At 40.9% G+C, this 27212-nt stretch overlaps 1 protein-coding gene across 1 annotated transcript; it reads right to left on the bottom strand.

Moving 5' to 3' along the window:
- Positions 1–8956: 8956 nt before the first annotated feature.
- On the bottom strand, positions 8957–26028 carry LEP (leptin). Its single transcript, XM_069229376.1, has 3 exons — positions 25887–26028; positions 13347–13521; positions 8957–10581 (listed from the first exon to the last, which is right to left on the bottom strand). Exons 2-3 carry the CDS (start codon positions 13494–13496, stop codon positions 10222–10224), a joined length of 510 nt encoding a protein of 169 aa, XP_069085477.1. The 5' UTR covers positions 13497–13521; positions 25887–26028; the 3' UTR covers positions 8957–10221.
- Positions 26029–27212: the final 1184 nt, after the last annotated feature.

Here is a 27212-nt window from a genome sequence, read left to right as displayed (position 1 = left end):
GAACTAGATCAATTATATTGGTGGGGATATCGAAGGAGATACACATACTGCTGTGTATGCAGTCTCTAATTAATTTGCAGAGAAAGCAAAGGATGTAACTTATTGCAGAATAGCTCAAATGCATTACACAGAAGAGAAGCACCAATTAAACAGTAACACTCTCAAACCTATTGTTAGGGTGGTCGAAGGAGGTCAACCCACTGCACAGTAAGCAAACTCAAATCCATTAATGGGGTAGTTGTAGAAGAGGCTTCCATTGAGAATGGAAGTTAACGTATTTCAAAAGGTAGAAAAGCTGAACCCAAAATTCACCGATGGCTTGACAGCAGTTGCTCCAGGATGCATAGAAATCTGATGGAGTCTTTAAATCAGGTCCCACAGTATAGGGGATTGGTGGCTTATTTAAGCCGCAATTAGAAATCGGCCCAAATCCCAAGGTAAAAGGCTTTAGTGAGTAATGCTTGGGACAAACTCTACAGAGCAAGTGTGTGTGGGTATCACTCTCTTTTGGAAAATGGTAAATGATCTGTTTCTAAATGAGTTGGATAACTTGCCTCTGGATGCCAATATCCATCCTCAACAGTGGGTTGAGTATTTTTCTTCTGTTTATTCCTGTGGTAAGGAGGTGGATGACATCACCTCTTGAGAATTCTTCAAGGGTTATTCTAAAGATCAGTCATTGGATTTTCCCACTTATGGTGAGGTGATGGCTGCTCTGAGTTGGTTCAAGAGGAATAATGCCCTGGGCCCCGACGGGGTCCCGATTGATATTTTTTGGGATAAACAAGACTTGTGGGCCTCACTTCTGACAAATGCCCTGCGAGCTGGGTCATGGTGTAGTGCTCACATCATACCTATTTTTAAAAAAGAAAATAGATTGGATCCTTTTTGTTACCGCCTGATTTCTCTTATTAATCCTTCTTGCAAATTAATTGGTAGAATCCTGCTAGAAAGGTTAGAGTGGTGGATGAGGAACAAAGGCTGTTTTTCAGATGTTCAGTACGGGTTCAGACACAGGCTGGGCACGGATGAACAATGCCTCAATCTGCATATCCTAATTTCAATGTATGTCCTTGGTGACAGAGGTAGTATCTATCTGGGTTTTACAGGTCTCTCAGCAGCTTTCGACCTGGTAGACACAGGCAAACTGTGGTCGATCATGTTAGATATGGGTTTTGATGCACCCCTTGCCTATTTCTTGTCTCAGATGCATGTTGGAGTAACGGCGAGGGTAAGGTACTGTACAAAGGATGAGCTTACTGATCAAATCAATATTAATTGCGGGGTCAGGCAAGGCTATGTCCTCACCCCGTTTTCATTCTGTTTGTATATTCATGATTTAGAAAAACAGTTGCTTGCAGTGGAGGCTGATGTTCCTAAAGTGGGCTCCAGGAAACTTCCTGCACTATTATATTAGATTATATGCACTATTATATGAGGATGATTGTGTTTTAATTGCCTGGGTCTACGAATACTTTTTTTGTGTTTTGAATGGCTTTGGGCTTGAAACCAACATTGCTAAATCACATGTGATGGTTGTGGGCCCCGCCTCCAAAACGACTAGATCTCCGTCTTTGGATGGGGTGAAACTGTCTAATATAAGTACCTTTACGCATTTAGGTATTCCATTTGAGTGTAGCAATTCGTGGTCGCACCTGGTTAAGAGCAGAAGGCCCAAATCGGAACAATCCACAGCAGCCCTTTTTAGGTTTGTTCTGAGTCTGGGTGGGAAACCTTTGGGCGTTATGCTGAGCATTTACTGTGCCAAATGTTTGGTAACTTTTGGTTTAGGAGTTTGGGGAGTCGGTAATGTTAAAAACTTACAAGTTGCCGAAAATATTTTTTTGCGGAAGCTTCTTTTGCTTCCCAATAGTCTTTCCAGTACAATTTGTCATTCTGAATTGGGACTGACTCCCTTTATGGATTATGCTTTTATGGAGAGCAATATGGGTGAAGGAGGAGACACCTACTCTGGTTTGTCTCCCTGATCTAAAGGGTTGAGTTAAGTTAAGGAATAGCTCTCCTTATTATGGGGAGAGGATTGTTATCATAACCCTACATTAATGTGCACCATCTCGAAAAAGCAGCTCAGTGATGATTTCTTTAAACTGAAAGAACAGTCTAGGTCGCTTGAACAGCTGGGGAAACACACCGTGGCCAGCTATTTTCCTCTGGTTATGACCTTTCAGATGGAATTTTACCTGTAATTCCCTCCAAGCCCTACACAGCAGCTTTACTTAATTAGGTTTAGGCTGTGAATTGCACACTTTTTGGTAGCCTATCCAAGTCATGTTTTTCATGATTCAGCTCTAGAGCCATGTCCTTGTGATTCGTACCCTGCCCAGACTTTATTACATTTTATGTTTTTTGTAAACTTTATGTTATCCCTCGGAAAAGTTTTTTAATCTCTCAGGTCTTTAAATATTCGGCAATGTAGACCTGCCCTTTTCTTCCTATGGTTACTACAACCTGACTTTATTTGTGTTCTGATATACAGATTTATTTCAGCTGCGATTCACCTTAGGAAAGTGGGGAAATAAGGTGTTCTTGAGATATCATTAACTCCTTGTTCCTGCTTTTTTCTGTGCTTCTTTCTGCTTTCACATAAGTGACTTTTTATGTGTTTTTAATTGTCTGATTTTATCTGTGCTTGTATGATTTAAAAAAATAAATAATAATAAAGCTTATTAAATGGAATGGGCAAGCAAATAATTGTTAAAAGGTAGCTTGAAAGGAATGCATCCACTGGTAGGAAATTAGAATCTAATATCAATTAATAGAGAGGCCAAAGTAAATGTATCTATTGCAAAGCAGAAATCTCAGATCAGTCTACAGCTGTGGAGGTGATGATTCCTGTGCAGAATAGTAATCTCGATTCAATCTGCAAGAGGTGGAAGAAGATACATACATTGCAGATTAGCAATCTCAAACGTCTTGCAGGGGGGCCAATGGAGAAATACCCTCACAGAGGAGACATCTCAAATCTATTGCTGGAGAGGTCAAAGAAATGTACTCATTTTGCCAGAGTAAATATGATCTCAGGGTATCTTTAAGTGAGGGAATAATTCAGTTTCAATAGCGTTATGAGAACAAAAAATACACTTTGAAGACCAGGGCCAGATATATCAAAGGGTTTTACCCATTCTGTGTCTATGGGAAAAAGCTTTAGTACATATGGCCCTAAAATCTGTGTACATTTTTATTTGTGAACCTGTAGAAAATATAAAGGGTTTATAATCAAAATTGCTCTGTGAAGAAAAGGGTGGATCAATTGAGGGATGAGGAGAAGGGGGGGAATTCCTGTTTGTAGGTAAAACACTCGTACCCACAGAGGCCAGTATTACTTAAAGGAAGGTGAAGGGGAAGTCATCACATTTCATATAAGTAATCATAGGATCGGTTATCAAAAATTAAATAAAGAATGCATTTTTTAATTAATCAGCGTGGAAATGGTTCTTTTTGTTTTTATTTTCTTGTCTTTATTTATATTATTTTTCTATTCTCATAAGAAGGGTACACACTTGAACGGCAAACACAGGTTTTGTGCCTTGTGACATGCAGGCCTGGGGCTTTTTCAAGGCTAACTTAAAATGATAATTTAAAGAGTTGTGAGACTGGTGCATACAATCCTAAGGTAGGACTGTGTCCCTATATGAGAAGCAAAAAACGTCATAAATTTAAGAGTGGAAAAGTGGGAGGGGTTTCAAAAGCCTTGCTTTCTTTGTTCTACTAGCCCAATACCTGTTTATGACTGCAACCCCATGATATTCCATGACTTTTTCAATGCTCTCTAGCAACGTCTTATCCCAAATTACATCAGATCTTTCAGAAACCTTTTCCACTTTTCCACGCTTGATTTTATAGGTTGTTGAACAATCAATGCATCCCGGTCTCACCCACCCTTTAAACTATCACTTTTAGTTTAGCCTTGAATTGGCCCCTGGCCTATTGGCACAAGGGGTGAAGCAGTGGTTGGCTGTTCTTGTGTATACCCTGCTTATCAGAATAAGAAAATAATATAAATAAAGGTGAGAAAAGCAAAAAGAACCAGATGTTGATTATTACAATAAAACATGTTCTTTAGTTCATTTCTGATGATCTAGTCTATGACCTATTGTATGAAATATATTGACTTTTCCTGCACCACCCCTTAAATAATTATAATCAAAATGTAACTTACTACTGAGAGTCACACAAAAAATTACCTCTTAGAGCCACATTTAAAGAAAATTGGCGCAGCATGGTGCTGCGCCAAAATTGGCAGCGCCACGCTGCGTCACTTTAGAAATGCAGGGATGCGCCGTATTTAAGGGAATACGGCACACCTCTGCGTTTCCCCCTGCCCTGGCGCTAAATTTAGCTGCCAGCGCAGGCATCCTTGCACCATCGTCCAAGGATGTCTGCGTTGAGGGGTGTGATTGTTTATGTGCGGAAATGTGTCCTTTCCTGCACATAAAAAATCACTAATGGTGCTTTGGCACTTCTGTGTGCTGCACAATGCAGCACACACAGAAGTACCAAAGCGTCATTTTCAACTGATTGTTTATGTGCAGGAAGGGACACCTTCCCACACATAAACAATAATTTCTGTCATTTTGCTTTTTCTATACGTGCAGCAGAATGCAGCACGCATAGAAAAAGCAAAAAATGAGGAGGAATAAAATTATTCCTCCTCGTTGTGCCCTGCTAACACCACCCCTGGGGGGTGGTGTTAGGTTTTGGCGCTGCCTCATGTTTACGAGATTTCATAAATCTGAGGTGTCTTAAAAATGCAATGAGTGTTGCTGTGGCACACCCACAGCAACACCCATTGCACGTTCCTTCCACACACAGTGCTGTGTGGGAAGGGGCTGTATTTACAAGGTGGCCTTAAGCCACAAAAAGTGGCTTAACGCCACCTTGTAAAAACGGCGGTGTGCTTAGAGCCACAGGAGCATCACTAAAAGTGACGCACCTGTGGCGCTAAGGGCCTATAAATATGGCCCTTAGTTTGGACTATAGTACATGCAAGTGCTGGAGGCCATCTTCAGACTTTGATAAGTCTCCCAGGGCATATAAGATCTTTTCTGTAAATAAAAGGAATATCCTTGTTGCTTGCCTTCAACAATTGTCTTATCTTTTTCAAGCTATCATTGAAGGAGACATCTCACACTGTTTTCGAAGATAGTGAATGTACCAAACAAGGCAGGGGATCTGTTGGCAAATGTACTCCAGAAACCCTGTTGAAATCCAACAATTACACAATCTCACGCAAAAGTTTTGAAATGCCACCAAAAGTACAACCTGATGTGCCATTAAATTAGGAACGGTTAAAATGTTGGTTGTGGATTACCTTTCTCTTTTATGGAAAATAGTTAAGCTCAATAATGTATGGAAGGGTTTGAAACAATCAGTCACGCGTTAGGTAGTGTCAACATGTCAAGCATTACTGTTCTCCACTGGAAGTGGAGTGGATAAGAGCAGCAGCAGCGAAGTCAAGACTCACTGTTAGGTTATGATTGTCTAGGCTTGAGAGTGCATGGCTAGTAGGACTGAAGTGAGTTAAGATAGAAATGTTTCATCTTCAGTTGACCTATCAATACAAGTTGTATTTAAAAACAACAATTAATGTAAATCGCTCACCTTGTTTTGCAATCTCACTTATCGCTGGTGAGAAGAAATAACTTTAGTACAAATGTCTTTGTAAGAACAATTGCTTTGCTTTTCAGTTGTTCCTATCCAGTTAAAAAGTGCTGCAAAAACTACACATGGACGTCAAGGCACCAACATTCCAGAATTTGCAGAAGGTACATCATGCACCCTTGGTCTCCAATGACAAAAGAGAGATGACTACCATTTGCCCCTCACTGGCCATCTAGCACTGTTGAAGGGCTACGCAAAGGGGAATGAATGGAGATTCCATAATTTAAACATAGAGGGCTCTTGCAGCCCTGTTCACTTTCAGTTCCTGTGGCTCCATTAGTTAGAGCCTGTATAGTCAGGGCAAAGCCAAGATTAGCAAAGAACAAGCAAGGGCAATTGCACCTCCTCTCATGGCTATTCATGTAACGTTATCGTCTCTGTTCTTCGTCCATCAAATGAATGGTGAGCTTTGACAATAACGTAGTGTGCACACTTCTCAATGGGTGTTTCAATTTCACTCAGTTAGCCCACTGAGTATGAGTCAGTGTTTGCCACGGATTGCACAAACAGTTTGGATTTGGGTTAACCTGTCTCTGTTTGAGGGACCACCTGTCCCTTAGGCTGCTGTGGTTTCTTCTGGTATGGTAAGTCAATGGACACTTGCCCTCTTGAGGCCTAAAATGTCTTCAAGCATGAGTAAAGCTACCAGCTCCAAGCCTCAGAGATTGCAGGAGGTTACCTCACAACAAACATGTAAACCAGTGTTACAGCTCACCGTTCCTGCAGTTGTTGCATCTACAAGATGGCAACCATTATAGAAAAGGGTCCATTCTGATTAGCTGTTATAGCTGTATTAAGGAGTGGCAGGGGTAATGTAGTAAGAAGATCTGCCCAGCAACAGGAAATGACATTACACCTGCTGTAGACCAACCACTTTGAACATACTTATCAATCGTTTACTTTAGTTCCAATGTAGGGCAGCTCCATGCCTATTGTTCAGGATCACCATTAACAATGTCCAACGGAGGTCCAGGTTCATTGTATAGAAATGTGTCATATGCAGATATCCAGAAATGTTGACATGGGCTCTGACCTCCAGGGCGTACTCTAGACACCTGATGTTTATAGCTATGAGAGACAGCTTAAGGTGACTTAAGAAAGAAGATATGTGATCACTTATTTTTTCTGAACTAACAAGGCCTTAACTATCCTTTCTAAACGGCAGTTATGGTTAATGCTTAGTTTGTATGTTGGGCTTGCTTATCACCCATCCCTGGACAGGACTGGAGTATGGACTGGAATCCACTGCCTTTGGAGTTACTTGCACTTCAGTCACGCTTCCATCATGTTGTGCCCTGTTGCCTGCATCATACATGGATACCACATATTAATGATAGCTTCTGGGCCCTTCCTCTAGTTTTATCCAGTAGTTGGACAAAGAGATGCATAGAACGAGCATGGGTGCCTATGTGTATAGACGCACTGCAAGAGCCAGTAGAGAAATCATGGTTATAAGAGATGACCAAGAGGACACAGGTATGTGTGGTTATCAGACAAGTGCTAAGTGCTATTAGACGTAAACCTTATGGATTTACCATTGCCATTGCAGCTCTGAGACACTTCATTCTATAACACAGCATATCATCACTTCAGACTTAAGCATATCAACCCATGCAGAATGTAATTTTGTTTTTTTAATATGTAAAGGGTGAGCTTCTAGTCTGCCTGTGGGCACTCTGGTGACATTGCTGGTCAGTAAGGTCCACTCCCTACCTGATGAGTAGGGACAGTCTGCATTAGACTATGATGATTGGTTTATTCACAAGAGAAGATCTGTATTTGAAGTTGCACATACTGCTTTGGGCTCTGCATTGTTGCAAAGTTTTTCTGCTCTTGACATGTTCAAGCATACTTCTTTAGGACGCGATGTTCAGACGGTGTGTTTGTGAGTCAGATGCCCTTCCACTGAAATTTGCAGATTGACTCACTGCTTTGGTTTTGTTATTGTGGTGGTTAGCTTGTGAGAGAAGTCCCTTGTTTAAGAGGCGTGCAGACACACTGTATCTGTATGAGGCTCTGGCCCCAGGGGATGGGAGGTGGGAGTCAGGGGGTGGATTGATAGTGATAGTTGAGCTCCATGCTTCTGAGGTGTGCAGATACCCTGCATTAGGGTCTGGAGTGTGTTAGTGATAGAGAAATTCTCTTACATGTACAAAAAAACTGTACTGGTGCTGCGGAAGATTTGTAAGTAAGATGGACCCCTCCCCCCACCCCCAGGTTTTGGAAGCTTGGGTTGGCAAATTTAGCAGTGAGAAATGTGCTGCGCAATTCCCCAAAATATGCAGAATTTTGCAATAGGCAAACAATTTCCTTACAGGAAAAATACTGCTTGGTCTGGGGTTCTGTCATTGCTGGACATTCTGTCAGTAACCTAGCAGAGTCTCCCGCAGCTGACAACTTGGAGTACGAGGATGTTCGCGCCAAAGAGTTAGAATTTCAATTCTTAAACTATGGACTCTCTGGCACTAGACAATCTGCTTTCAATTGCTCCAGGCAGCAGCAGAGGGTGCAGGGGGTACAGGAGACAGGGTGGTCGGAGAAAAAGCTGGTGGAAAGCCCGGTTAGTTGCGAGGGGAAGGTGGCCACAGGAGACAAGGTGGGGGAGCAGAGGAGTCATGAGCGGTGGAGGGAGGTGGACAGAGGAGATAAAGGGTTGTGATGGAGAAGGCGTCAAGAGACACAGGAATACCGATGGAGGGTATCCGGGGTGGCGGAGGTAACACGTTGCAGTGGAAGCACGGGGGAGGGAAGGGAGAGGGGTCCAGTGGTGCAGCAGGATTCATAGGAGGCACGGGTGCTGCAGGGAAAGGGTTGTCACAATGCAAAGGTTGCTCGTTGAAGCAGGTCTCAGGCTGTTCTGCACAGAAAGGGGGCGTTTGCATGTACAAGTGCTGTACAGGCAGGCAACACAGGAACTAAACACCACTTTTACATGCTGCTCACCCTCTTTTTATTGGACTTGTGGAAGCACAGAGCCAATACAAATAGGCCAGTCATTTCTTTTTTTTTTTTTTTAAATACAATTTTTGTGGGGACCTTTGTAAAACTGATGGGAATTTTACAAACGTTTACGATTTTCTTTTCCATATTGCAAAACCACATCTTGTGCATGCGTTGGGGAGATCCTGATGAGCGTAGTTCTCTATTTCTCTGAGGCAAGTAAACACTGCGTTAGGTGCCCTGAGAATACCTTAAGAATATTGTTTGTGATGGTGAAAGCCCCAAGTCAAGAAGTTCCAGCCGCAAAAGCTCCATTCAGATATCACCAAAAACGCAATGTTTAATACAAACTTTAATTTAAAAATAGTTCATAGAATAAATAAATAAATACATTTCTCTTTTTTTTTAAAAAAAAGATGCTCTTTGCTTCCTCTTGCTTGAAAATCCACCTGGGCTTAAATTCAAGCAATCTTAGAAAATAGACAGAATGGATAGCAGCTAGCATTAATAAATAAGTTGTAAAAGGAGAACGAGATCCTTTTGGAAACTGATGACAACTTAAATTACAAACATCAATCTAAGTGCGCTCAGCTTGGGGCCGGCCTTGAACTGAGCCTGTTCACAATAAGTGCAATGAGCGGACTTGAGGAAGCAAAATGCAACTGCTATCTTCTTTGGATCGAGAACAAGTCAGATAGTTCACAATTATTTTCCCAGAAAGCAATAATTGTTATAAGACCAGGTTTGCCTTTGAAATAGAAATGTTGATGGTTGCTATTATTAATGTATTATATATACCTACCCAATGTACCTATCAATTAACTCTTTTTTTTCTGCCTTAGGCCAGTCCCAGAACCCCCCGGGAGTATCTATACACCGTTCCAAAATGGCTGTCATGTCAACAGATTGCCTCGGTTCTGGCTTTTATTCTTTTGATGTATTTTAATGTGCCTTCATGTTAATGAGAGCACTCTGGTTAACTGCTGATAGTCCAAAGGCAATTGGCTAAATGATAATTTTAACACATTTGCAGATCTCATAAACTTACAGTTAGAACACGGTGGTCTATACATGCATCAATATTATGTAAAAGGTTTTCTTTGAAATATAAATAAAAATGTGCTTTCTCTCTAATACCCCTACAATTAAACAGTCAATGTAAGTTCCCCCTCTCACCTGAGTGAGACTCTTCGCTTTAAAACATAAGATGTGCGAAAACTTTGGTTTCGCCCTATAATACTGTCTAATGGATTGGAGGCATCACAATGCTTCATAATTAATAAATAACATTTATAAAATATGTCCATAAATACGATGTAGACCACACAAAAAGATCACTTTTTGGTGAGTTTTCACAGGTCGACTGGAAACCCATTAGTCTCACGGGTATTTTGAAATCTCTGGAGCCTCTGGTCCGTTTACAGTTTTTGGGAAAAAGTGAGAGAAACTCTGTCCTCTGATTTCCTGTAAGGATGTTTGAGAACTGGTGATAACCGTGGACACCCTCAACTTGGGAATCTGTGGCTTAGAGTGTTCTTCTCAGAAACAGCACTTTACAGTTGGATAGAGCCATATTCAGATAGGGACCGATTGTTCCCCTCAACAGCTCAGGGTGTGCTCCAAATGTTTGACAATGTTGTGGAGGCTCTTGTGAAACCTGTCCATTGCAACCTTCTCCATCGTGTACGGAGACTTGGCGTACTCCTCTGTCAGGTTCCACAGGGCGTCCCCTTCAATTCTCTTCTGAGTACTGCAGCCCAGCAGTAGGCTAAGAGACTGGAGGATGCGCCGAAGGTTCTCGATGTCGTTCAAGATCTGTTCCATGTTGCCCAGGGGGAGGCTTGAGAGGATTTGGTGGAAGATGTCTAGGGTCTCATCCATGGAGTCCAAGCTCTTCAGGGGATGCTCTCCAGGAATGAAATCAAGGCCACTAACTTTCAGGTTCATCGGGAAAAGGAACTGTGCAAGAGAAAAAGGACATTGCTGTTTCTTTTAGCTTAATAAGCATTTGGTTAGTAATAGAAAAAAAAACCTATTTCAAATGTTATTTCTAAGTATGACTTCCCATGGTCTGCAGGTTTAATCATAACAGAGGTTATTTTGCTACGTATAATGTCAGACTATGATACAAAGGATTTACCTGAAATGTAGATAATGTACCTATGCATTTCCATTCTTGGCATAAGTATTACATGTAATCTGTGTGGCAGTAAAATGTGTTTTTCTTATGTCAATTGTGCTGCAGTGGTAATAAACTCAGATTTGACAAATTTGACAATTGTACTGTAGTATTGAAGCAATGAATGCGTGTTTATTAGTGCAGTTGGTCTAAATAACTTATTTGTGCACATTTATTTTCATTTTTGTCATTGCCATGTCACAAAAAGTGTGTGTTTTCATGTTTGAATAAGTTACCACAATTGCTTTTCTTCACAAACTTTATGAAACTGACAAAATTGTTGAAATTAAAAAGAAAGACTTCATGAAGTTTGTGCAGTACAAAAGACAAAGAGTGAAAAAACGTGTTTATGATCAGCAAAACCATATAGAAGTGAACGGGAATTCAAAAGGCATAACAAGCTTTGTGGAAAATGTCTCTAACGGTATGTTTTTAGTTATTTGAGTGTCACAAATTTCCAAAGTGCAAAAGTTGTGAATCTGATTTGGGAGGTAGAATAATTTTAAATAAAAACGACTCTCTCTCTCTCTCCCCCCAAGAAAACTCTTTCTGATATCTTCAAATTATGCAAATTAAGTGGCAACCTATGCGACAAATATCTTAAATATATAACTATGAAGAAAAGAACGGGAGAGAAATCCTGTTGGGCTGAATTTCACAATTCCAGGACAGGGTAGTCATTGGCTGTCCTGTTCTGGTTTGCCTTTGAAGAATTTGAATGTCATTGCTATTCAATAGAGCCTTATTTCCCTGTCGTAGTAATCCTGATTGACCAAGAAGTTAAACATGCAATAATTGCTAGGAAAAATATATTGTGTGCAATACTGGGACATTTCGAAAGTGTAAAGATACATTAGAGACAGCCAAAATGCAAGACACTTGGGGCCAGATGTAGGTAGAAAGCAAATTGCGACTTGCAAATTGCGAGTCCTTCCGACTCGCAATTTGCTATGCAGAAAGGTGTCTCAGACACCTTCTGCGACTCGCTATGGGGTCGCAAAGACCCACCTCATTAATATTAATGAGGTGGGTCGCAGTTTGCGACCCCATAGCGAGTCTAGGCACTCACGGGGATGGTGGCCTGCTGGACACAGCAGACCACCATGCCTGTGACTGCTTTTAAATAAAGCAATTTTTTTTTCTATCTGCAGCCCGTTTTCCTTAAAGGAAAATGAGTTGCAAATAGAAAAAAATACCGAAACCTTTTGTTTCGTTTTTTTTCAGAGTAGGCAGTGGTCCTTAGGACCACTGCCTGCTCTGAAAAAATAATTTTGTGATCATTCACAAAGGGGAAGGGGTCCCATGGGGACCCCTTCCCGTTTGCGACTGAGTTACAATCCACTTCAAGTGGGTGGTAACTGCGTGTTGATTTGCGACCGTGAAACTTACATCGCGGTGCGAGTCGCAAATAGGAAGGGAACGCCCCTTCCTATTTGCGAGTCGGAAACACATCTTGCTAGTCGGTTCCGACTCGCAAAATGTGTTTCTGCATCGCGTGCGGGCATTAGCGCCTCGCAAACGGCGTTTTTCGCCGTTTGCGAGGCGCTAATGCCTTGCTACATCTGCCCCTTAATTAGTATGAGGTCTGCACCGAGCTCTGATGTAAATAGATGTGGTAATTTAAATTTATAAAGTGCACAAAGGGCAAGGGGGTTTAATACACACCTTGAGATGATTAAGCTCTGAAATGCTAAGGTCTTCAGGGGGAAGTACTCAGATAGGATGCTCTTTCATACTCTTCCTGCATGTCACCACAAACAGGGGTACACAATAGGAATCCCATCTTTGACCTGAATAGCTTGGATATTGGTTGATTGGTTTGTGTCATTGTGACCTGTGTTGTGTGTTTATGAATTTAATTTACTTATTGTGTTTTATAAAGCCTGAACATGACTGTCACGGTATCAGAGCGCTGTTCTGTACAGAGAGAGAGCTGCTGAGGGTTACATCGAAGTGAGAACAATTAGGATACATAGTTGAAAGAGTTCGACCAGTAAGATATAACACAATATGATACAATATAAAATATTGGCAGATAAAAGTTTCAAAATAGTTCTTTTATGCAACTTGCCTTTCTAGTAGTACAGCTTTGACTTCTTTCTTGAAAAGCTTGAGTGAGGCAATTGCTCTTGTTGAGGGTGGTAAGGAGTTTCAAATTTTTGGGGCAGATACAGCGAAAGTGCGACCATGGGTTTTCTTTTTATTTTAATCTGGGTGGTTCAAGTATGATGTAATTAGCACTTCTAGAATCCCCTATGCCTCCTGATAGTTAGATCTTACTAGCTACATACTTAGGGTATGAATTGTGAAGGGCTTTGTGTGCTAAGCAAGCCACATTCAGTTGGATTCTGGCTTCAACTGGGAGCCAGTTGAGTCCGGTCCTCAATAATTCTTTGCTGAATAAAGAACACCTGCCTTGCATGAGTCTAGAATATACTTCTGGAGGTAAGATAAAATAGAATTGTTGGAGTCTGACTTGAACAAAATGTGTCAATCATACCTTTAGGATTAAGAAGAACAATAATATCAATGATCAGCTCTTTACCTGGCAAGGGTGCTCATGCAGTCTGGCCATGATGGTCCTGGCGAGGTTTTTGGCATCCGTCCTAAGCTGGTTGACCACGATTGGCCGACAGTAGAATGCCGGGATCCACATCCAGAAGAATCCAAAAATCGGGAAGCCAGTGTAGCGCATTTTTCACAGGTGCTTCTGGGGAGGCCTAAGCATGGGGGAGGGAGAGGTTTAGTTAGGTATGTGGTATAGCACCACACAAAGAGATGAAGACGTGCTATATTTTACTGAGCCTATAGGAAGACTTGCTTATAGTAAGACATGGCATTCATCCCAGATAAATCTACGTTTTACAGGTAGTGATATGACCGCAACATGCAGTTTCATGATACATTTGTCTTACAAATGGTCTACAGAGGCTTATGTGTCAGAAGACCGAGTACATAAATATCAACACACAAAAAAGCGCCCAAAATATTAACAACCAGAATATCGAGAAGGTAAGTATATATCGGATGAAAAGATTTGGATGATGTGGCAAGTGGGAGAGAGGTGCAAATGGACAAAAGAGAAACAGGCAAAAATGATTGGAAAAAAGAGTTTGGAGGAAGAAGTGAATAGAAATATGGTAAGACAAATGTGTGGTATAGTTAACTAGACTGACAGAAAGCGAGAGCAACAGAAAAGGTAGAGAAAGGGATAGAGGAAAGGGAGTGATGGTATCGAGAGAGAAATGGCTATGAGGAAGCTAGGTGATACAGAGAGGTACAGAAAAGTGTGAAAAAAAACATGAAAGAACTAATGATGAGAGCGGGCAAAAAAATTAATTGAGAGCGTGAAAGCAAAATAAATTAGGGAGAGAAAGTACATTGCAAGAAATGAAAATAGAGATTCAGTAAGAGTGAGGAATTGCGAGTGTAAGAGAGGATATAAGAGCACTAGAGACAGTGAGAAACACATTGTGCTTCAAAGGGTTATAGCGAGAGAAGGGGAAATGAAGAGTGTGCTGGAGGGAAAGCAACGGTTAGGCGAGAAACAGCAAAACTTAATATGAAGTGAGAGATAAAGATAGTGGGAAAGAAAAAGAGGAGACTAAAAAATGTCTTAGACAGGGATGGATAGCTAGTAAGAGAAGCTGAGAGCCAGCAGAAGATGAAAAGAAGGGGACAGAGTAATTTACTCTTGACTTACTCTTGTATCACTCCTGTCTTACTCTTAAATTATTTCTGATATTCTTCTGACATACTGCTACATCTGCAGGAGTATCATAGACCTACTCATTGAAACCTATGAATCGGGCATGCGGGATGGTAATCAGAAGTGAGGTTTGCTGTTCATTTCTCTTTCCCTTCAACATATTACATTTCTCAGTCTAGTCCACAGACTTAGAATATTCCCTTTTGGTTTGTCACAGTGCATCCATTCAAAATTTGTGCATGATGTGCACAAGTGGAAATTACATTTATGTGCACAAGTATATATAAAGGATTCACAAAGTACACCAGGGATGCATAGACTATGCTTACATACATTCTGACTGGTCATGCATAGACTTTGCTTACATACATTCTGACTGGTAAAGGAAGATAGCAAGTGAGAGAACCCAGCTAGTGTCTGAGGAGTGGCCACGAACATGTGAGGTTTTTTAGAGATCACCCTCAAAGTTATAACTTTTAGGGCATTGAGTAAGGATTTGCATTAGGTACACTCAGAACTAACTTGCACCCTTATGCACAAGGCGAAGTAATGTAAAAAATAGGATAAAGTGCACTTATCTATTCAAATGTCTGTAGAAGGCGGGCATGTATGAGAAATTCACCTTTATGAAGGAAAATACTGTGAAATTAAAAAAAGTGTAACTTGCACACTTTTCCAAAACATACACATATGCAACGTGTACTCCATACAATATGCACTTTTCATTAGGGAAATTGTCATACATCACCAAACAATTTAAATTGTGACTATTTTGTCCAGCTTTGCACAACCCCATTGTTCCTGAACAGTTATATCAAAATATTGACTGCACAATCATTGTGCTCCAAGAATATTGTGACAAAAATATAAAAATATCAACTAACAAAATATATAAACAAAGAATAAATCCATACCCAGCAATGTAAATAAAGACTTACTACTCCTAATTCCACATCTCATACTCAGAAGATATATATTTTGTCAAGGTACATATATGTGGAATTAAGTGTGGTAAAAGTAAGGTTACAGGGACTTTATAGTTAAGTTCATCTTCTATCCACACAAAACCATAGATATTCACCAGTTATAGTCATACTATAGTTATACTTATTTTAAGAAACTATAACTTGCTACCTACAGTCACTTCCTGGCACTAGTTATATTTTCTTCAGATAAGTATAACTATAAGTCTAACTACAACTGGCGAATTTCTATGGCTTTCCGTGGGGAAAACGTGAACCTAACTATAGCGTCTCTTTAACCTTTGTTTTTTCCAATGAATTTCTATGTTTTTTAATGTAAAGCAATATATAAATATCATACGTTATTGCAATCTCTGTTGTGCACAGCCTCCAGCTGTGTGCGGTGGGGATTGGCTGCAGGGCCTGTGGCCAACCCTCGCACCATATGCACCTAACCCCATGCTGTGCACAGTCTTAGGCCGTGAGTGGCAGGGGTATGGTGTGAGAGTTTTTTTCCCACCTGGGCTTCGGATCTGCGGGTACCTTTGGATACCAATGGGTACTTGGAGATCCCCCAAGTGTACCTGTGGATCCGCAAAGGATCTGTGTCCCTAGATATCTATATTTTATTTGTTTAATAACTCCAAAACTATTGAACGGATTTGCACCAAATTAAAAAAATAGAGCCTTTTCTGGACCAATATCCACCTTTCTGCCAAATTTTAAAAAAATGTGATCAGTGATTCGGGCTGTAGTGGTGTTCAAAAGTTGCAAAAGCCCCATGAATATAACATGGGGAAAACGTGTTTTGAGTTTCCCCCTTTTTCCTGGCCCCTGTTTGACGATTCACCCCAAAACTTTCCTGACAGCAGCTAAACTAAATAGCGTATGAGTTTTGAAAATTTTGTGGATTCGTCAAACGGCGCCAAAGTTATTAGCAAAACAAAAAAAAGCATCATGTATGGGAAAAGTTGGCCCTAACTATAATTACCTACTGGCTGTCTCCAGTCCAGTAGATAATTATTGCTCCTATTTTTTTGAGGTATGATCTGTAATATTCCATTACCTTACTTCGACTGCTCGCTGCACCAGCATGTACCATGCCGACAACCTTTGAATTTCCACGGCTAATACACTAGAGACGCTGGTAAAAAGCCTTCATATGGGAAATGGTGGCAATGACATTGGACGTCTGGAGACCTTCAAGCCTCTTTTAACTCAACACAGCAAGCGCGCACTCAAATAAAAGGCACTTTGATGAAGGTGAACGTGGCTCACAATGAGATGCAATCCCTTTGTATTTCAATAGCTGAAACGTGAATGTACAAAATATGAGGAGCCAGGCTACCGTGAGAAGGAAAGTCTGCCTGTAATATTATATATTAGTTTGTGCATGTGAATGTACCTGTGCGTACCTATCCTTATGTATGAATTTACAGAAATGATAGATGTTAATATTTACCAACGACTAACATGTATCTCATCTTCATAAAACACAGAATTTTCACCGCTGAAAATACAGTATGTAATACATAAAGCATACCAAGGATAACCAATTAGTATATTTTACAATGCTATCTTTAAGGTGATGAAATGTCACTACTTAATTTTCAGTAGAATTATACTCTTTAGGTCCTGGTTAATCAATATGTTTTTATATTACAAATAAAAAAATCAAGCTTCCTGTTAGCTGAAATAATTTATTCGATTAGAACATATTTCTAGCTTCTGTTCTGATTCCAGAAATTTACACAAGTTTTCAGACTGCTGCTGTTTCTGCAATAATAGGTAAACTACCTATCTGTGCATAAGTATGTCTATCTATCATATTTGTATGACTCTGTATATCAGTCGCAGTCTTCTTATGTCCGCGATATCCTGTACAATGTATATCTTCATCTTTGGGGAATTTCTAAAAAATGTACCATGCCTGTGAAAACAATTAAATTAATCTGACTGTGATCTATGCGCCAAATTTAGCAAAATCTAATTTAGCATTTTTGTTTTTCACATTCAAAATGTCAATATAAAGCAAATTTGGGGCACCAATCCTGTAATTGTGTACTCACCCCTTTATTGATCTGCACCATATATGAGAAAAAAACATTTTCAACAGACAAAACTCAATCTTCGGAATGTCTGATGCAGATTGCTCAATGTGAGTCAAATACACACACTTCGTGTATATTATACGGTGACAATAGACACCAGGGCCCATATTTATGCTTTTTAGCGCCGCGTTTGCACTGTTTTTTTACGCAAAAACGGCGCAAACTTACAAAATACAATTGTATTTCGCAAGTTTCCGACACTTTTGCATCAAAAAATTATGCAAATGTGGCGGTAAAAAAAGTATAAATATGGGCCCGTGTACTTCTGTTTGAGACACTGCCTCTAATGAACAGGCGTTTTTTGATTTGCCTAGTGAAGGGGTGGGTGAAAATTTTATAATTTTCAAGTTTATTTCCCTTCGGAAATTTGTTGAAGGATAAAGCAAAACCTCTGAATGGATTTGCATCAAAGTTGGCAGTAATTTAGAACCTTATTCAGAATGCGTGCTTTTTTATGGTGTAAATCAATTCAGTAGTTTTTGAGATATAAACATTTGGAAAATGTGTCAGGTAGGCATTAAAGGAATTAACGCTCAGGTACATTTTGTCAGCTGAAAAAGCGTGTGTCAATTAGTTTATAACTTTGGCACCGTTTGATAAATATTCCTGAAATTTAGCAGTGATACCCAATGCAATTAGATTAGGTGTTGTGAAGATCCAACCGAAGGACTAAGTTAAAAGAGGGTCCAAAATATGTTCAATTTATTAATAACTAACATTGGTACCATTTGATGGTTATGCACACATTTTTGCAAGGACTCACACAAACTTGAGGATGTGCAAAATTTGCATAACTTGTTCTTGGGTAATTATATGGAAATTTAGACAAAATATGCAAAATAACGTGTAATTACATGAAATTCAAAACAAGCACTTGGTGTTGTACTTTAGCGTGAAATGCGTCCTCAACCCACTTCGGATGTGAGGATGCATTTAATGCAAAAAAGTCCAAACTAACAAAAGCAATGCAAGCAACAGCTGCATGCTTTCTGTTGTCTCCTTGTATTCTCAGTGTGCCACGAATAGTGTATTTGGGGGGTCACATTCTTTAAGTGAATAGTGTGCAATTATGTGATGTGTCGGAATATCATTGTTTTGGAAATTTTGCACAAGAGTGTCATTAAATTTTGCTCAGGTCATATTTATTCTTGTTTTGGTATTTTTGGGGTGTGGGCAAATCTACTGAGGGTGGGGCAAAGTAAAAAAGGGGTGTCAAAAATGTGTCCATTTGGTGATAACGTTGGCACTTTTTTATGAATCTACACAGAACTTTGCAAAAGCCTATAAGGTTTCTTTTTAATTGGTATAACAAGTTTTTGTGTAAACCCATCGGGGGGGCCAAAAGGAGGCAAAAACATTTGAAATTGCTTATAACTTTAGCTCTGTTGATGAATCTGCATCAAATGTGACAGACAGTAAGCAAGTTACACGAAGTGTAGCTATTTTAGGTTTTTCACATATCCAGATAGGGCGAGGAGTTATATTGGAGGGAGGAGAAATTCAATGTATTTTTGATTAACTATTAGCTTTGGCACAATTTGATTGATCTGCACAAAATGTGGCAGAGAGTTAGCATGTGTAGCTTACAACTGGTTGTCCCAATTCTATGCACACCAAACAAGGGGGAATGTAATTGTCATTCACAAATAGATCTACCAATCTATTAATACATTTGGCACGGATTGATACATTCACACAAACTTTGCTAGATGTTTAGTGGATTTTGCTTTCCATTGGTTATGTCTTATTTTGAGCACGTCTGATGGACGTAGAGAAACACAAATGAGATTGCAATGTCATTCACTAATAATTTTACACTATTCAATTAACCTGCATGAAATTTGCCATCTGGAAAATTGAGATGAGTGCAAGGCCAACAAGCCCTGCAACCAACCCCCTCTGCACACAGCCAAAGGTGGTTGGCCACTTGGCCTGGCTATAGGTTTTGCCTAATGCAGAATGAGTAAATGGCAGGCTGTGCAAAGTGGGGGTTGGATGGCCATGGCAAGCTAGGCACAGGACCTGGCTCTACATTCAGCCATTGGGGGGCACAGCCAAAGACCATGTGGAGCGTGTGTTGGCCGCTATGGTGGGTTGGGAGCACTGTTGAGAACTTTTGCTAATTATGTTTAAGGATGCACACATGACATAATTCAGGGTTGTCGGCCATGTTGTTCTTGGGTTAGGTTTCTTGTTTCTGTACTTACTATGACTATGACATATCGTATTGTGTGTGTGCTGAAACATAACAGTCAAACTTTAGTGGTTTTATGCGTTTGAGCTTCAAACATTTTTTCAGTATCTATCTATCTATCTTTTACATCATTTACATGTTTTGTGTGTATTTATTGCACAAACTGTAATGGTATAAAACTCCATTCGTCACAGAGATCCATGAAATAGGAAAAATATATCATAGGTCCCAGTAAATTATGGAAAATGGGTCACAGGTCACTGTAATATATGGGTTTCAGCTTCATAGAGACAATCCCAAATTACAGAGCAGCTTTACAGCTGCCCATTGTTTAATCAAAATTCTGTCCACAAAAGATAAAGAAAACCTGAACGTTCTAATCCTGATCTTTGTTGGGTGAGCCTTGCAGAGAACAGCTTCAACAATGATTACCCTTTACAGACAGAACGTGCTTTCTTATAAAAAAAAATATTTTTTAAAAAATCTCACATTATTATTCTCAATAAATATTCCCTGTTTGAAAAGAACTTTTAAAGCGACCTGCCGTGACTCAAACGTGATAATAAAATAAAGACTGGTTAAAATCTGTAATATGGTGTTATATTGCCATCTAGGGGATCTAGTGACATTTACAAAGAAAACTGAAACGTAAACGGTATGCAGCCTCTCTTCGTCTAACACACACCCACACACACTCTTACTCCTCATACCAAAGAAACTTCGCCCTCAAACACTCTTTTGCCCCCTGCCTCCGAGCTATATAATAAATCTAAAATTAAAGAACATGCAACATTTAGAAAACTCAGATACCCTTCTTAATACGCACAGCACTTATTGGTAGCATGCAACGCACTTCCTAACTGTTGCAGACAACGTGGTGCAGAGCATTGAAACCAAGTCATTGTTATCAAAGCCACACATTTTTTAATTGGGGTGGGGAGGGGCGAGATTCGGAAACTAACTCGCTTTGGACGAATGTTAGCAATTTCACAGCCAGACTAAATCGTCTAATTTGTCAAGCTTCAACTGGTTCTTTTCTCCTTAGAATTGTAATGGAATTTTAGGGAAATGTCTGTGGTTGTCGTGTCACTGTGTGTCTGTCAGACATTTCGTTGAACGTTATACGTGGGTGTTGCTGAACATCTGATTATTTGGCAAAAGAGGTGCCGCGGGGCTGTGAGAAAATTATTGAACCGCCTCGAAGTCCCTGGTGCCCCGTGTCGTTGCCGGGAAGGCCTAGTCTAGACGGTTCCCGAGGGCAGTCCTGCCTGTCAGCTCCAGTAGAGCTATAACTCACTGTCTGCCATGGTGCTTAGCAGCGTCTGACTGCTGAGTAATGCGCCCTGCGCCTTCTGGGAGCATCTTAGACGTTTCGTTGACTTTATATAGCGCCAACATAGCTCCTTCGGCGACGCAAGGCGTTTATTTCTTTCAAGAGTTTGTGTAGCGTCATCACGCGACACTTTGGAGGGCCTTGTGCCACTGTAAACGAAGAAAACTGCAAAAGGGACAGCAGAAACGTTGGCTGTAAGCAGGGAGTGCAATGTGTGACAAGGGCACGAGCAGGCCTAGTCATTGAAAAATTCTAACAGGGGCTTGAGAAATGCACAGATGGAAAGAAGTGCGTCGCTTGCAGTCAGTCCCTAAATCTCCTACACATCAAATACAAGAACTTTTTTTCTTCAAAAAAGGCCTATCAGTGATACGAGACGCACCATATCAGGAAGAGCTTTTGATGGAGGATGTCAGTGAACAGTCCCCTCCCTGTGCAGTTGGCACCCCCAAACGCTGCTCGCACCTCTCTGCATTGAAAAGAGGTGGCAGGTTTCAGAAGCAACCAAGGATGCTAGAGTTGTGTAACATTATCAAGCATATATCACCGCTCATGTGTTCACCCCAGCCTTACCACTGAAGCCCGGGCTAGGTCTAAGTGTGCCTAGAGTTACCAGATGAGGAACAGTTGCACAGATACAAGATGCGATTAGCCCAGGATCACACAGTGTAGTGATAGGCAAGCCAGACTGGATTATAAACCTTTTAAATTGGATGCACACTTGCTTACGGCAAGCTTGACTTACAAAGTTGTATGTTGCAAGTTTGATCTGTGTTTAGTTAGTTTTAAGTCACACCAAAGTTGTGATCCAATCACAATCACTTACAGAAAAAAACACAAAAGACCACGCCAGCTCTCATGGGGAGCAGCAATGCGGAGCCTGTGATGCTTGGGTGCCTGAAAAACACTGCCAGCACGGTAAAGAAAAGGAACGCATACACCTCCCAAAACTGCATGTCAAATTATTCAAAAGAGCAAACTTGGCATGTATGCAATCTGCACCTTTCCAGACAAATAATATGTGTTTCTTTCGTTTATTCTATCTATTTGTGAATCCCAAAGGTGTCCTCGGAGAGAAGGCCGCGCTCTGATACTGGAGAGTTGCTCTAAGTTTCCAGCACTTCCCGAGTTTCGAGCGCTAGAGGTGGTTCTTTGTGCTAGACAGTGTCCTTATGCACATGCTCCTGGCTCCCTGTTGGAGCTCGTGTTACGCTGAAGCGCCCACTTGAATCTCTCTGTAGTGCCATGGTGACCAGACTACGAGCCGAGGCTGAGCTGCGGAGGCGTAAAGCTTCCAGTTCAGGCACTGCAGGGAAAACTGGGAGAAAAATATAACGAGCCACTGTACGAGGTACACAGGAAGGCCAACAGGATAGAATATTCTGCCACAGCATGGGTACTCACATTTTCCCAGGGGCCAAAAGGTTTGGTGTGTGATGTGCCCGAGGGCTGCATCAATGCCAGTGGAATGGTGGTCGGGCGAGAGGGTTGGGAGGACTGGCGGTTAAGTATTGATAGGCGAAGCAAATGATATACATCTAGTGGCTGAATTGAGCAATATGGAACTAGAAAACCTGGGATTGATCTTGGCTTCCCTACTTTTGCAAATTGTGTGATCCTAGGCAATGGCTTAATATTAGGTACAGGGTCTGGATCGTACAAATCTGCTCCTGTGTTTGATTTAATAAACTATATTGCTGTCATCTATAATAGTAACCCAGATCATTCAAAAAGTGCACATAACATCTGACTTGCTTGTTTAATTCACTATTGGCGTATTTGTCAGTGTAGAGGTGAAAATTTGTTTCTAAATTCTTGTTTGAAAACTATCACATTAAATGAATACTTCTTATTGTACTGATAAAATAAATTATACTTAGGTGAAATGGACTGCATGTTAAATTGATACACTTTTTGAATTTTGAAGTGACTGTTATATTTTTTCACTTTTGCTGCAAGATGTCTAAAAATGAACTTGCTTCTAAAGTGAAGCTCAGCACTCCCTGGTTACTTCTTTTCGTTAACACCAGTTAACCTTGAAATAAACAATTGTCCCCATCGATTGAACATCAACCTGTTGCCCAGGGGGCCGCGTGTAAAGGTCAAGGGGGCCGCATGCGGCCCCCAGGCCCTATTTGAGTATCCATGTGCTACAGCCTGGTATTTGCATAGCGCTAACCTTGCTGAAAGGCAACGGGGCGCTACAGAATTTTGGGAGCAGAACAGTAGAGAAACATGTCAGACCCAGAAAAGTGGCTCATTTCTGTCATCACATGCATGCAAACTTGGCACATTGGATACACTAACCTGGAGAGAAGTGTCAGGGCCGGAAACCAGAGCGAATGAAAGAAACTGGTGAAGTCGTCATCTCATAGAATGAACTAACACAAACTGACAATTATGCTAAAAAAATGCAGCCCTAAAAAAATCAGTGAGGCAAGAACTAATTAAATGTTGGTCGTCAATAAATGACTGATTCTCCTTCCTGAATGTCACATGGTAAAATTGCAGACTTTATAATCAGCGATTTGCCCAACGTTGAATAAGAGTTGAGTAATGGTTTAAGCACAACAGGATTTAGCATAAACTCCAAGCACAGAAAAACCGTGATCTACGTGGACTAATGAGAGCACGTGCTGTTAACCAGGGAGGGTATTTATGCAAAACGTCAATATGTCCTGGTAGTGCAGTTGGTTTCGTCCCACCGACCCCATGAAAGCACAAAAGTGCACACGGTCAGACACGGAACCTGACAATGCATTTGTATGCAACTCTTGCAGTGAGCGGATCTGTTGCCTTACATCACCTTCAAAAACATAATACTGTCTGCGACTGATATGTCTCTTGTAAATCTAGGAAAGCGCCCATTACAGCAGCCAGCACCCAAGTCTAGCGCCACAAACGCTGCATAACTGGAATCTGAGTACCGGGAGCGGTTGATGAAAGTTGCTTTCGACCAGCGACAACGCAATGCGTTACCGTGAATGCCCGGGCTCCAGGCCCGTCTTGGCGCGCAGGCAAAATCTCCTCAGCTTCAGGCGCCAAGCCAAAGACGAGCAGGAAAGTTGTTTAGGTAAAGCATCTCTGGTTTTCAGATGTATTCAGCTTGTATATGATTGCAGTGGTGCAAAACATTTCCAAAGCAAATATTAACGCATTTCGTAATCTATTAAAATGATCATGTATTCTACAAAAATCGTTTTGACGTTCTCTGCTTCAACTCAGGCCTGCAGCCCATAAAAAGTGAGTGTGTACCTATTGTTAACATGTGAAAACATCAGATGAGGGTTTTTTCCTTCTACCAAAGCAAATAATCCCCCCTTCCCCCGCCCCCAACCCACCAACACCACAAGTCACGTTAATGCAACTCACATCTTGGTCGTATTAAACATGGACACTAATAGAGCAATAAATCAATACACAGGCCAGTCATTTCCTTTCAAATATAATGCAAATAATTCATAACGACGTTGCTAAACAACACTTGGATAAATACAGCATATCCTAAACTAACAACCGGTGAGGTCACTGAGACCTGAATTCAACGACCAGACTTTAGAAGCAAAGGCCCAGAAACCAAGCCTTTACAATCACATTCAGACAACACATGTCAACTGGCATGCTCCTTGCTCGAAAAAGTCTGGTTCTCGCATCTAGGCTTGTGTGTCAGTGTGGATAAGGAGGTTGGACCACCTTGCATTTATTACCCTCTTGTGTCCATCTCATCGGGTCATTTAAGCACCGAGCTTCCAGTGTCCCTAAAGTACAACATGTCTTTTTGTGACAATATTTTTGCAGGCAAACAAATGCTGGCCATATTAATTCCAATCATTTTAAGACAATTGTCACATTCAACAAATCCCACAGACATACATTATCATTTGGCACTACATGGACACCCCTTTGACCATATCAGCAGAGGTGCCAAGGACAGAATGGGCATGGTTTTACAGCGATAGGTAGGTAGCACGGGGAAGATGAGATGCTGTGGAGGATTTCAGGCACAGTGCCCTCCTCCAGCTCTGCCCACTGCCTCTGGAATCACAGCCAGGAGTCTCCCAAGAGCCCACGCATCTTACAATGAGCGCCGTCGGTCCCATTTCCAAACTTTTATTTACCCGAAGCAAATATGCTTTACTCCTGGAATTTCAAGAGTACGCCACACCTTGGTTAATAATAAGACACAACTACTCACACAAAGATTTTGTGAATTGGACACCAACAACTTCATCTCTCACTCACCTCCGATGAGACAGCTCACTATTTCGGAAGTCGGCAGAAGCAAACGACAAACAAATATTGCAGTTTCTCCAAAACCGAAAATGCAGTTACCATTAGGCTTCTTCACAGCACATACTTCACATTTTGTTAAATTACACATTCTGATAAAAACCGGCACGCATTTTGTTAGCAGGTCACACGGCTGCCACCCACCCTCGGTTGCAGGCCAGTCCTGTTTTACACAACCCAAAGAGCCCAGTGGTTCATTGCCCTATCTGCTTGAGAATGGGAGCGGGAGAACAACAAGTCCCAGAAAGCACTGCTGCCGAGCTAAACCAGGAATGGTTCTCAGACTTACTGACGGCGAAGGACTGACTAGGCGCTCGCACGTGTCCCAGGCGTGAATGCCCGAAGCACATGGCAGCCTGCCCCAGGCAATGCAGCCTGACTCAGGGCACGAGGCAGTCAGGCCTTTCCTGGCAGACTGACACACAAAAAGGGCAGCATGGAAAAGGTACAATTCAGTCCCTGTCAGATAGGCGAGGAGTGTCTTACCTTGAACTCACTGGCTTTCCTTCTGTCACATCCCCATGACTTTGCTGCCTTTTTATAGGAAGGGGTTGCCATTGCACAAGAATAGAGGCTTACTCATGCAGGCTGTCAGTTCCTGCTTCATGCAGGTAGTCACCAGGCCCCACTGCTGCAGTACCCTCCCCCAACCCCCAGGAGACAAACTGATGCCTAATTCTGCTTTCTCATACTAGTCTTGTGAAGATAGTGTTAAAATGATGCTTCTGAAAAAAAGAAAGAAAACTCCTGGCAGGAAGAGTAGGTTAACGTCTGCGGCCAGTCCACTTGGGAGTTGTAAAAACTTTTCCTGATTTTCAACTTTTTATAACTTCCAGCTCTTGTCTTTTGGATGTTGTGGCAACGGTTGCTACTGCTGTCAGGGATCCTGTACTGTACTTTCGTTTTCCCCGAGACAAAGTTCCAAAGTATTACATAGATTTTGCTAGACGTCTGTTCGGGATGGGATGGGTTTTTTGTGCATTAAATGGAGGCAAATGGCGAGAAACTTAGAGATAAAGAGAGAAAGAATGCAGATTAAGGATAAATGGCCAGCTAAAATAAAGAATACAAGGGTAATATAGGAGCGGAAATAAAAAACAAACGAGAGGAAGGAAAAATCAAGTAAGAAGGTCAGATATGAGTAAGCAGAAACAGTTTAGATGAGTAATCATTAAAAAACTAAAACTAATTTCGAAAAGATTAAATATTTTTCAGGACTTAGGAAAATAAATACAAATAAATATTGAACCGTGTTGAAAAAAATATACATATAGATTAAGCAAGACAATTAAAAAAAATTGAGAATGAATGCGAATGAAAATGTAGGGAAGAAATAAAGAAAAGGTAGGCGAGAAAATGAAGATAACAAAAACGAGGCAATTAAAGAAATGACAAACTACAAAAAGTAGCCTACGAGCAAATGGAGTGGACCACGAATCGTCGAAGGGGGATAAGAAGAAAGAGAGAATGTACAGAAGAAATAGAAAGAGCAATAAAGCAACAAGGTAAGCATTGGACTTGGAAAGAGAACGTGAAGTCAGAAAAAATTAATAAAAATATAGACACGAATAAATAAGGCAACAGTGCAAACAGGAGAATTACATGAAAGAAACAGAAGAAGGAAAAGAAATGCTAACAGTTGTGTTCCAAATCATTCAAGTGTATTATTAGCAATGGATATTTAGGCGAACCAAACTGCAGCCTTAAGCCATCAACTCTGAAAACAAATTCTGGAGTAAAGTGACACAGCCTTCTTAGTTGTGTATCTTTCAGGACAGAAACGTGATTTAATTCTGAGTTATACAAATATTT

Source organism: Pleurodeles waltl, chromosome 4_1 (assembly GCF_031143425.1).
Source record: "Pleurodeles waltl isolate 20211129_DDA chromosome 4_1, aPleWal1.hap1.20221129, whole genome shotgun sequence".
Classification (NCBI taxonomy): domain Eukaryota; kingdom Metazoa; phylum Chordata; class Amphibia; order Caudata; family Salamandridae; genus Pleurodeles; species Pleurodeles waltl.
Note: the sequence above shows the minus strand (reverse complement) of the source record. Positions and strands in the feature narration are given on the sequence as shown.